The sequence below is a fragment of the Urocampus carinirostris genome, chromosome 16 (assembly GCF_059441175.1).
Source record: "Urocampus carinirostris isolate Australia breed hairy pipefish chromosome 16, RoL_Ucar_1.0, whole genome shotgun sequence".
In the NCBI taxonomy this organism is placed as follows: Eukaryota; Metazoa; Chordata; class Actinopteri; order Syngnathiformes; family Syngnathidae; genus Urocampus; species Urocampus carinirostris.
The window spans coordinates 35,250,541-35,263,235 of record NC_142364.1 but is presented as its reverse complement, the minus strand read 5'-3'; the positions used below and the strand labels follow the sequence as shown (position 1 = coordinate 35,263,235).

Below are 12,695 nucleotides of genomic sequence, written 5' to 3'. Positions count from 1 at the left end.
ATAAGTGTCCATATGATGTCACCAGTCACTGAAATATGTCATGCCACATATCATTGGAAAGCATAAAATTTTGGGATTCAATAAATGATTACATTTTAAAATATACTCATCACAGAAACATCCCTATCAGTCTGAAACAAGATACCCACCAACTTCGTCCCCTGGCCGTCATCAAATTTGTTGAGTGTCTGAAAAAAATGGCTTTGTTAAATCAAGGACAAAGAATCCATTCGTGTAAAATGTTTATTCCAAAACTTGCAATAATGCCCACAGATAAATAGTAATCAGTCTAAATGCGTGTTTCTTGCCTTTGCCTTTCCTCGTATTAATCTGTTCGTTTTGTTGCAAAACGCCCCTTTAAAATTAAATAGACTCGTAAAATTATTTCCAATGTGGTCATTACCCTCTGACCTTTTGATTGACACCACTTTCGGCCAATAGCGGACTTTTTTTCACGGTCCACAGCCAGCATTATCCAACATGGTCTGTTTGATAAAAGAGACATTGCCTCCTGTAGCTTCGAATATCTCCGCCTGTAGTAACAGACTTGAATGAGGATCGACACATTGATTGGCCAAAGAAATTCCAAACAGAATTTTGGGCCATTTTTCCAGGGTGTGTTTAATTTAAAGCCGAATTTGAACGTACATAATTGGAAGTTGGAATTGTTACGCGTGATCATCATGTGCAAGTGTGCACAATGATTGGGACTTTGAAAAGAAGGATCAAACATTTACAACTCTTCCAAAATGTCTAAAAAAATGCTCAAGTAAAATACACATTCTCAAAGGTTTTACTGTTGTAAACTGGTGGTCTTCAACTTTGACAATGTACCAAGTAAGGCTTCAAGCTATTGTATCACCTGGCTTTCAACAAGCATTTAATTGCAAAACAATTGAGGCGAGGATAAAAAGCTATTTCTGTGTGTTCCGACTCAGATTATTGAATGTTAGGAGCACTGACAGTGATTATTTCATTTTTGTTTTTGTAACCTTTCAAAAGACACCAAATAAATAATAATACATTTCAGTTCAGTACATAAAAAAAATCTATTTACCGTAAGTATTGATCATTATTTTTGAGCAATTAATCGGGACAATAGGATGAGAATCTATTCATATGTTCAACTAATTTATCTTTTTAGATATCTATTTTACAGGAAATACAACGGAGTTAGCTATCTAGCTACCTTTATACATGTTTTTGCATGCTATCTATATAACATATTATGAATATTTGCTAGTCACCAAGCTAAATTTTGGCCTCCTTTCTAGCTAGCTGTCTAGCTACTTTTTAGCTATCTGTCTGGCTATTTAGTTGTCTTTTTACTTTTTTAGCCTAGCTTTCTAGTTCCCTTTAAGTTTTTTACCTGGTCACCTTTCTAGCTATTCAGCAAGCCAACTCCCTAAGTTGTTATTTTAGAATCTCTGCACTAATGACTAACTGTTGTAAGCATTGTTGGCAGTGAGTTGGCATTGCTCAACTAATTACAGCAATTTATAATATTGTGATTTTTTTTTTTAACCTATTTTGCAAAATTTTGCTTTCCTGACTAAGTCAAGAAGCCTCCATGCAATAAACAAACAAATCTCGGTTTTGTACGTCTTTTAAAATTCAATCGGTTTGCTGAAGAAGGGTTCAAATATAGCAAAGAAATTAGAGACTTGTAGTCTGGAATTTCCCTAGATTGTTTGCATTCATGTTTGGTAAGTGACTTTTTGCCAGTTTCAGTAAAAAAAAGTGCCCCCTTTTCCAGTTGCAGCGGATGGATCTCATCGGAATTGCAATAAAAACATTGGCTGAAATTGAGAAAGAAGTGAGTATTTGGCCTTTTTTATTTATTTATGTTTTTCAGAACATTTAACAGCATGTAAGTCAAATTAACAAAAAATACTGTATCATAATACTAAGAAAAGAAATCAAGGAGTGCTAAGAAGCATGAAATAGTACTAAAAGTACAAAACGAAATTGGTTAAGTACTGAAAACCATTAAAAGGTATTGACAAGTTCAAAAAGTAAAAAAATAAGTTTATTGAAATAGATGTAAAAGTATTAAAAAAATCACTAAAGTATTGAAAATTATAGAAACATATAAAAAATAATGTAATGTATTAAACTACAGAAAAATATGGAAAACTATGAAAAGGTACTGAAAAGTCCTGAAAAGCACTGGAATTAAAATGTGAAAACTTTTGTAACATAAAAAATATATAATGCAGTGATAATATTAGAAATACATAGTGGAATAAGTTATAAATATTGAAGAAACGGTTTGATTCTATTGAAAAATATGAGAATTATTAAGGAAAAGGAATTTAGTGAGGAAAACACCTAAATAATGCCGACATTTTGTGAATGTTTAATATTGGAAATTAAAAAGCATCCATAAAGTGGATTAAAGGACTGAAATGCTTTGAATACAGGGTTCCCCCAAGGTCTTAAAAAAATGAAAGATTTGATAACTGCAATTTTTTCTTACTTCAAAAATATTAGACATACGCAAAATACTACTACAGTAATACACAAATACCTTTACAGAAATATTACGACAGAAAATACTACAACAATACAACTATAGTAATACAACAAATTTACTTCAAAAATTATATTTTGGACATTCTACAAACATACAATATAAATACTACAGGAATACTACAAAATACTATGGTGGTAGTACTGCAAAATTCCGACAGCAGAAATACTACAAAAATACAACTACAGTAATACTACAAACAGACTACAGATATGCATTTCTACAACGATTATATTTTAGTAATACAACAAAAATACTGCAGAAATACTACAAACATACTGAAAAAAAATACAACTGCGGTATACCACAAAGCCCAATTTCAAATTTAGTGCTTAAAACCTGGACTTATATATAATTTTTAATTGTGAGCATTTTGAATCCTATTTAGTGAGCCTAATCAATTTAAAAACAAATATAAGAAAATGTAACACGTATATTCATAAATTAAAAAATTGAATAGGTCTCCAGGATTGGCCCCTTGGCCAAATCTTTGAAATCAGTGCCGCCCCCAACTCCAAATTCATCAGTAACAGAAAAGTAGCTCCCAGCTTCAAAAAGTTGAATCCTACCAAACTTTTACTACAGTGATAATATAATACAGAAAAACTACCACATGAATACTACAACAAAAACTACAGAATACTTCAAAGTACTACAAAACTAATACCAAATTACTTCAAAAATACAACTAGAGAAATTCTACATACTGTAAATACTACTGCATTGATACTGTAGTACAAAAATACTACAACCGTAATACTACAACAAAACATTAGGAATATTATAAAAACTACTACGAAGAATATTAAGAATACACCCACTAAATACTTCAAAAATACAAATACTAAACAAATAATACAAAATTACTACAAAAATACTCTTACAGTTATGCTATAATAGAGAAATACTACGAAAGTACTACCACAGTAATGCTCTAATACAGAAATACTACAAACATACTACAGTAAAACTACAAATCTACTTCAGAAATACTGTGTTTTCTGCACCTCAAGGCTCACCTAAAAGCCTTCAATTTTTTCAAAAGCTGACCATGCGCCTTATTATACCGTGCGCCTTATATATGAATTGTTCACCAAGACAGGGTCCAGTGCTGGACAACTGTAACGTAAGCTTCTTTTAGTTGTGTATTTCTCAATTCCTATGCTATGAAATTAACTTGTTTAACCTGTTTTTCTATTTTCAATACAGTATACAAGTAATCATCACACACACACACACACACACATAGTCACGTTTCAAAGATCCATGTTTTCAGTCTAATTCCATTGTTTGTAATAGGTTTTCACTGTTTTTCAATTGTATATTTCTGCGCATGCGTGACCTTTCAATAAATACGTCTGCTGAACCGGATGTGGTCGGAATGGCCTGGGCGGCCAAGCAAGATGGCCATTTGCGCAGTAGTTATTACCCTATTTAAATGCTTTCTCTGAATATTTTTGTCAGCAATGGGTTTATATCACTATAAACTCCGACAACGACATATGCCACTATCTGCCTGTTGATCATAAATGCCTGGGATGATATATCAGACACAACTGTGTTCCGAGCTTTCAGGAAGGCAGGAATTTTCATTGAACTGCCAGACAACAACAGGGACAGTGACTCGATTATAGACAACTTTGAAGAGAGGGCGTTTTGAATTCCATATTTGCCCAGCTGTTCAATTCAGATATAGAAAAAGATTGCAAGGGATTCTAGAGCATAACGTGTTTCTTTTTTTTTGTTTTTTTTACAGTTTACAGATTAGTTATATTCCGCTATTGCTTTAGAGTTATCATTGTTGTTGCTTTGCACTTTTACTTTTTGCTTTATTGTGATTGCACCAATTTTTAAATTTAACGTAACAGTTTTACAGTAGATTGTTTTTACATGTTTACTGAATGTAGTAAAATTTAAATGTAATACCTTGCTTAGGGTTGACCTTATACGACCAATATTTTTGTTTTCATGTATTCTTTTATCTTACCCCACAAAATGTACAACTTCAACCAAAATCTACACAGCAGAAGTTTGTCATGTAAGTTGATATTTACAGGTAGCTCAATCACTGTATAAATTTGGATTGGATTAGCGCCCATTAAGCCGGTTACACACACAAAATAATGATTGCTCAGGTACATAATACAAACAATCAGAAAAACTCAGTCCTTTATTAGAGGCTCATAACGGCTGTCAGGGAAAGTTTTGCTGTGTTTTTCAGCAATAGTAAGCAGATGCTGCAGATCAGTTTTATCTTTTGTGATATGACCACAGTATTCCTGAATCAGTGCCACACCTAGTTCTGCAAGATCGTTGACCACAGTGATTGCCTGAGCAGTTTCCAAAGCTTGTTTGAAGGCATCTCGTGATTCCCATTCCTGTGGTTCGACATCAAGATAGCCAACCGGAAGGTCCATGCTTTTGAAAAAAGTGCTAGATCGAGAGGACACAAAGTCTTCTAGACATTTGCCCGTAACAGTGTCCAAATCTACAGATATCCTCTTTTGAAAATCCTGTTCAACAGTTTCATCTACCGTAAATTCCGGACTATAAGCTGCTACTTTTTCCCAAATTTTCAAACCCGCGGCTTATTCAATGATGCGGCCAATTTATGTGTTATTTTAAGGCCGCCAGCGGCGCTCGGATATATAAGGTAAGACTGCAACTTCTCAGCGTAAACATACCCTGATCATGCAAATTGCACAAAGAAAGGCTCATGACACAGCTTTCAAGCCAAATGCAATCGAGCGGTACGATATAGAAGGAACCAGAGCTGCTACACGTAAACTGTACTTTGCGACCATAATGCGTGCGTGCATCGAAATGAGGGAGAGTGGGACGACGTCAATGTTACATAGTTTCTTTCCAAAATTGAGAAAGATAACTTAGATGCTGTTATTTATAATTAGGAAAAATAAGATGGTTTACCGCAATTCTTCCAATTAAGGTAAATATTTCTTTAACAGACTCGTATGCCGGTATGTGAGCGTGTTGTTAGTAGCATGAGGCTACCTGCCAAAGGCACGGTTTAGGATGTAAGTTATACTATTATTATTATTAAAGCTTTGAAAACTCTCTCGGTGTACCGTCTTTCTTTGTAAATATTTGTAATATGTATTTGCAACTGTATATTTTTGTAATGTATTTATTTGAGACACTTATTCTGCACGGACAAATTTAAAAAGGGGCTGAGCAAACGTGGGCTGATGGGAATTGGGGACCGGTAAAGGTGAGTTTTTGTGGACACGGCGGAGAATAGTGGATATTTTTCCCACCCATACCTTTGGAAATATACACTTTTTTTCCATGGATTACTATCAACGGGCACCCAGAATCTGCAGGTTTGGATCAAACATTAATTACTTATATCATTTTACGTTCATTTTGGGGGCCGTGAGTTGTAAAGTGTGTACTTCAGTGAAGGACATTTAGTTTTAATCGCGGGACTTGAAGTTTGGCTTGGATTAATTTCGTGTTTGTATGACGTTTTTTGAAATAGGAGCATGCGGCTTATATACAGGTGCGGCTTGTGTATGGACAAAATCAGTTTTCCCCTTAAATGTGATGGGTGCGGCTTATAATCAGGTGCGCTCTATAGTCCGGAATTTACGGTATGTTGTCCTTATTTATCATTTCAGCCACCATTTGTTTCGTTGATGCACTGACTTGATTGTCAGAGAGAACGAGTGTAACCGTTCCTGGTGTTAGATACCACAGGTGATTGGAAAATTTCTCGTTGGCAGCCTTAGATATTGCAGCATTTATGTTTGAATAATTCACCGAAGACTTTAAAAGCTGCAACATGTATATTTCCAAAGTTAAGGGTGGGAAAAATATATATCCACTATTGTCTGCTGCGACAACAGACAGATCTACCGGTAACTCAGCTTTACCACATTTCCCATCAGGCCGCGTTTTCTCCGCCCCTTATTTTTGATTTGTCCTTAGAACACATAACAGAATAAATCTCTAAAATAAAAACATTACAAAAATATACAGTTGCAGATACATATTATACATGGTTACACATATTTACAAAGAAAGACGGTACACCGAGAGAGTTTTCAAAGCTTTAATAATAATAATATAACTTTCATCCCAAACCGTGCCTTTGAAAGGTACCGACACGCTAGTAGGATCACGCTCACAACGTATCAAACATACCTGTGAAAGAAGGCACTCGCTAAAATGAAATTCACGACAACTGTCAAAAAAAAGCCATACCGCAAATGCGAAATTAGTTGTTGAACTGAGTGATTGGCCTTGCTCTGGCCACTCCACGCATCGACCCGGTATTTCAGTACCTCCGGGAACTGCGCATTCGCATTGATCGCGGCAAGGCTTTGGGGCTAGGACCTTAGTTTGGCCTCTTGGCTGAGAGTAAGAGCTCCTAGGTCTTGTAGCGTGTTACGAGCTGACCGATAACGGATAATGGATAATGAATAAAGAAGATAGAAAAATAACCCTTAAAAAAACTGCCCCAAAATCTACTAGGGTGGGGATTTTTTTTCGGGCGCGTGGCCCATTCTAAAATGAGTTTTACAGCCCTAGGCCAGAGTAAGAGTTTGAAGGGGTTATGCTCCCGTTCTTTTGATCGGCACTGGATATCTTCTTTGAATGGTACTGGAAAAAATAGAAAATTTACTTTGAAAGTCCTTCAAAAGTGCTTGAATATGACTACAAAAAATGTGCGTCTACCCTGTTAAAAACAACGTAGCATCCTTTCTCCATTCTCACAAGTTTGAAATAACTCCTATATTTTCTTTGTTAGTATGATTACAGCTTTCATATCGAACACAGCGCTGCAGCAAGGCTCCCTCCCAGTCCGACTCGGACCATCCTAAGCACCGAAGCCTGATCCACCGGGAACTCTTACTTTCAACACTCCCCCTGGAAATACCACAACAGGACAACAACCTACAGTAAATTCTGGACTACAAGCCGTTACTCTTTTATCCCCTACAATGTGACTCAGAATATGGTGTGGGTTTTCTTGTTTTTGTTTTTGCAATACTTATGGTCACAAGGATGTCGACAGCGACTTTAGACCTACGCCAGGCCCTTTCCAAGTTGCTGGGTTAGAACTGGTTCGAACCATGGTGATCCGAGTTTTTTTAGGGATCGCGGTTGATGACGTAATGTGATTTCTGCCAAGTCCTCGGAATGTCAAAATGAAGACATTCAATAAAGCGCAGTTAAACAGTGGTAGTAGCAATAGCCAAATGCCTTGTCGTATAGAATTAGTGATGCACATGAATAGATGAACGAGATTCCCATTTCCCCAATGGAGTAAAATCGCCATCTTGGGAGAATTAGTGGGGAAATGTCTAGATAGATAGATAGATAGATACAATAGTAATAAATTGCGCCGCGGTCTTTGTTTGCAGTTGTCATTCTTAATCAACTAGCGCAGCAGTCGATATTAATTTAATTGATGTCAACATCCACGCACGAGTGGGACAGAAACATCTTTCAAAACAAAAACTCCACGTAAGGTATTGACTTCAATTCAGAAGCCTGTACAATCAGTAGAACCTGTACACTTGCTGTGCCAAGCGACTGATCTTAAGCTCTCCCATCCTTTGCACACATGGCAAAGTGATTGTGAGGAGACAGAGTTTTGCTATTGTAAATTAAAAACTATTATACGTACATGCCAACACGAGTTACTAACTGAGGGGGATGCACAATAATTAATGGGCTGACGATTATTGGACTGATCCCGGGCAAATATGACATAAAGGTTTTCTTCCAGATATGAAAAATATACCTGAGTTAGTCATCTTCTGCCACACTGAAATATTAATTCTTCTTATTAGATCATTGGTGGCAAACATGTGGTCAGCATGCCAGTTTAGGCCCATCGACAGATGTTATCCGGCCTGTGAGACAAGGCTGAGGGAAGCACAAAAGGGGGAAAAGCTGAAGATTTAAATAAAGCCACCCCTGTAGCTGTATGTTTTTTCTGGTTTAAGATCAGGTAATTGTGTAATTTTGAAATTGTAATCCTGTGCAGTCCTTTGAGACATTTTTGTGATTAAGGGCTGTATAAATAAATGTGACTTGACTTCTCTCTCTTTCTGTCTCTTTTTGTCACTCTTCCTCTTTCTTTTTATTTCCATCTCTCTTTATCAGTCTCTCTCTTTTTACCGTTTCTACCTCTATTTCTTCCTTTGTCTCTGTCTCGCTCTCTCTCTTGCTGTCTGTCTTTTTTTTCTCCTATTCTCTTTCTTTTTCTTCTCCTGCCTTATGTCTTTCTTTTTCTTTTTTGTTGTCTTTCCTCTTCTCTCTTTTTCCTTTACTTTCTCTTTCTTCCTTTCTCTGTCTTTTTCTCCTCCATTTCTATCTATTGCTCTCTTTTTACCATTTCTCTATCACTATCTTTCTTTCTCTTTAATCTTGTAGCACACCGGAAAGTGTTTTTTTTTCTACAATGTGGCCCCGAGGTAATTGAGTTTGACACCCTTTGTTGGATGGATTCCAAGCAATTGATATATATATATAATGATTGTTGTCATATTCCTGCAGGTATGTTAATGCCAATTTAATTAATATTGACTGCTGTGCTTGTTGATTGAGATTGACAGCGTCTCAATCGCGGAACAATATATTACTTTTTTGTACTTGATCTTTTTGGACGTGAATGAGTTCACTTTTTGGGCTGTTTAAGCCTGGGAATAAATCCAGTGCGGTTTGTACAAAAACAAAGATGAGATAATTCCTTGAATCAATGCACGTGGATTTTAATCAAAAGCGCTCTGTCGTCTGGAATTTACGGTACGTTAAGGGACAATGTGTAATATTTAGTGGCACCTAGTGGTACAAAACACTTAATTTAAAAACATTGATTTAAATTACCAAAAATACAGGAACTATTATACTGATGTTATTTTTAAAAAGCATTCATAGGTAAATAAATTTCTTTTGCATAGCAGAATCCAAACCTAGTAGTTGCCGCCATGTTTGTCTGGCATGTTGCTGCTACACTGTACTCATTTGGCATTGTTTTTTGTTGGCATTAGTCAATACAGTGCCATCTAGTAGTCAAATATTACAGAATGTACCTTTAATGGGGGCCACCACATCCTGCCTGCCAGCCAAACCAAAATGGTCAGAATATAATTACCATCCATCCCTTATCAGCACAGTAGGGTTGCGGAGGTGCTGGAGCCCATCCAAGCTATCTTCGGGCAGTGGGCAGGGGACACCCTAAACTGTTTGCCGGCCAGTCACAGGGCACCCAGAGACAGATAATTAACTGGCTCATTCACAAGCAGGAGATCATGCAAACTCCACACGAGTAGGCTGCGGTAGCTGGACTTGAACCCTGAACCTCTGCACTGTGGGGCTGCGCGCTAACTACCCAGTCCCTGCGCCTAATGACCATACAAATAATGGTAAATAAAGTACTACTAATAAAAAAAAAAAAATTGGGCGCCAATTTTGTCTACAAGAAAAGTACTACAACGCACGAGTGAGACAAAAACATTTTTCAGAACAAAAACTCCACGTAAGGTATTGACTTCAATTCAGAGGTCTGTACTATCAGTAGAACCTGTACACTTGCTGTGCGAAGCGACTGATCTTAAGCTCTCCCATCCTTTGCACGCATGGCAAAGTGATTGTGAGGAGACAGAGTTTTGCTATTGTAAATTAAAAACTATTATACGTACATGCCAACACGAATTACTAACTAAGAGAGATGCACGATAATTAATGGGCTGACAATTATTGGACTGATCATGGCCAAATATGATATAATGGTTTTGTTCCAGCTATGAAAAATATACCGGATAATTAGTCATCTTCTGCCACACTAAAATATACATTCTACTTGTTAGATCATAGGTGGCAAACATGTGCCAGTTCAGGCCCATCGACAGATATTATCCGGCCTGTGGGACAAGGCTGAGGGAAGCACATAGGGGGAAAAGCTACCCAGTCGCTGTGCCGCCTAATGACCATACAATTAATGGTAAATAAAGCACTACTAATAAAAAAAATGGGGTGCCAATTTTGTCTACAAGAATAGTACTACAAAATGACCTGAAAACTAAATATCAAATTTTGTCCTTAAAAAATGGGTCTAAAAGGTTGTTTTGCTTTCTTTTTTTCCATTTTTGCTTTCAAATATACTACACAGAAATATTACACCAGGCATACCTCTAAATAAGTTCTACTTAAATACTACTATGGGAATACAACAAAACTGTTACAGAAATAATACAAAAATGCTACTTTGGAATTATTTCAAAAACTTCAAAAATATGACTACAGTAATACAACACATATAAAATAATACTACAGAAATATTACACTACAAATATAACAAAATACAAAAATACTACAAAATACAGATTAGATACTGCAAAAATCCCACTATTGAATACTACAAAAACACTACTTTGGAATACAAATATACTACTACAGAAATACAGCAAAATACAACCCATATATGAGAAAGGTCCTACTATTGAAATACTACAAAGATACTACTGCAGAAATAATAAATACATACTATAAGAATGTTACTAGAGAAATAGAACAAAAATATGACTACAGTAGGACTACAAAACCTAATATCAACCAACATACTTAAAACACAGACCTAATATATCATTTTGCTTTCATTGTAAGTTTTTCAAAAGCAATTTGATGAAAAAAATCTATTGAATAACCATTATGAACAAAACTATCATGTAAATATCTGCACCTTTAAATATTCATAGTTGAATAAAAAATTGAATAGTTAGCCAGGTAGCCCCTTTGGACCCCTAACTCCAAATAGTTGCCCACCCCTGTTTTATAAATGCTACACAACACGATTTCTGTCAAAGATGTTTTTGTCACTAATTATGGCAAGAGGCACCAGTTTAAAATGTATTTTTTTAACATAGAAACTTCGTTGGAGGGCTTGTTATATAGCTAAAAGGGTAGCCTGATAGCTAGCTAGAAAGGTAAACAGGTAAAAAAAAATCTGAAGAATGCTAGATAACTAGCTAAAAGAATAAAAAGCTTTCGAAACAGCCGGATAGAAAGCTAAAAAGAAAAGGTAGTTAGCTATCTGGAAAGGAGGCCAAAATTTAGCTTGATAAGTAGAAAAAAGGTAAAATGTTAAGTAGATAGCTCGCAAAAATTGTCAAAACCTATCTAGATAGCTTTCAAAATAACTTGATAGCTTGATAGTTAGAAAGAGAGGTAAAAATGGAGCTAGATAAGTAGCTAAAAGAGTAAAAAGCTATCTAAGTAGTTAGATAGAAAACAAAGAAGAAGAAAAAACTAGCTAGCTAGTAAAGTCAAAAAACTAAAAGAGAGCTAGATAGCTAGTTGAAAGAGTACAAAGCCAACTAAATAGCCGGATAGAAAAGTTAAAGAAAGCTAGCTAGCTAGCTAACAAACAAGGAGGCCAGAGTTAAGCTTGATAACTAGAAAAAAGGTAAAATGTTAGTTAGATAGCTTGCAAAAAATGTAAAAAGATTGCTAGTTAGCTTTCTACAAAACTAAAAAGGTAGCCAGCAAGCTAAAAAATACTGCATATTATTTGCTCATTCGCTCTATAAAACCAATAAATTAAAATTGAGTTTGTTGCATTTCTTAAAAATAAAAATAATATTCTTTTGATTCATTGCTTCAAAACAACTTTTAATACTTGGCTAGATGCCCATGAACTGGAATTTATTGTTTTCAAATTTCTAAAATAACAACGTATGATGTTATTACTATGTTGTTACTATGTTAGTACCATCTTATTAAAATAGGGTTCAATAGACTCAGTCAACTAATAGAAATGTATATTTTACTAGAAAATCACAATGACCAGCACTGATGAGCTATTCTCAGATCAGGTCCGCAGGCACCTCAACTATCCTTACGTTGGAGACCCCTGGCTTAAAATGTCTAAGTGTCTTAAAATGAAAGGGTCAAAACAGTGCTTGACCGAAAATTCAATTTCGCGCAATGCCTCTCGACAACATGTCTGCAAAGTGGTGGCTCAGCGCCACTGCACGGTAGGTATTTCCATATTGATGCCAAAGAGTGGAATTAAGAAATAAATGTTCAATAATATTTTGTTACTTTGTTATAGTGATATCTATACTTTTTTTCCTGGATTGGCTTGTGTCTAGAATTGCCCTCATCCCAAGCAAATTTTCCCAATACAAAA

At 35.7% G+C, this 12,695-nt stretch overlaps 1 protein-coding gene across 3 annotated transcripts in view; it reads left to right on the top strand.

Annotated features, from left to right (window-relative positions):
* Window positions 1-9,241, top strand: part of mvb12ba (multivesicular body subunit 12Ba) — a 39,013-nt gene extending 29,772 nt beyond the window's left edge. For all 3 annotated transcript variants that reach the window (XM_088355869.1, XM_088355868.1, XM_088355870.1), the window contains exons 9-10: window positions 1,757-1,816; window positions 7,305-9,241. In XM_088355869.1, the coding sequence (XP_088211995.1) occupies window positions 1,757-1,816; window positions 7,305-7,391 (147 nt within the window). In that variant the 3' untranslated portion in view covers window positions 7,392-9,241. The remainder of the gene's footprint in view (window positions 1-1,756; window positions 1,817-7,304) is intronic.
* Window positions 9,242-12,695: the final 3,454 nt, after the last annotated feature.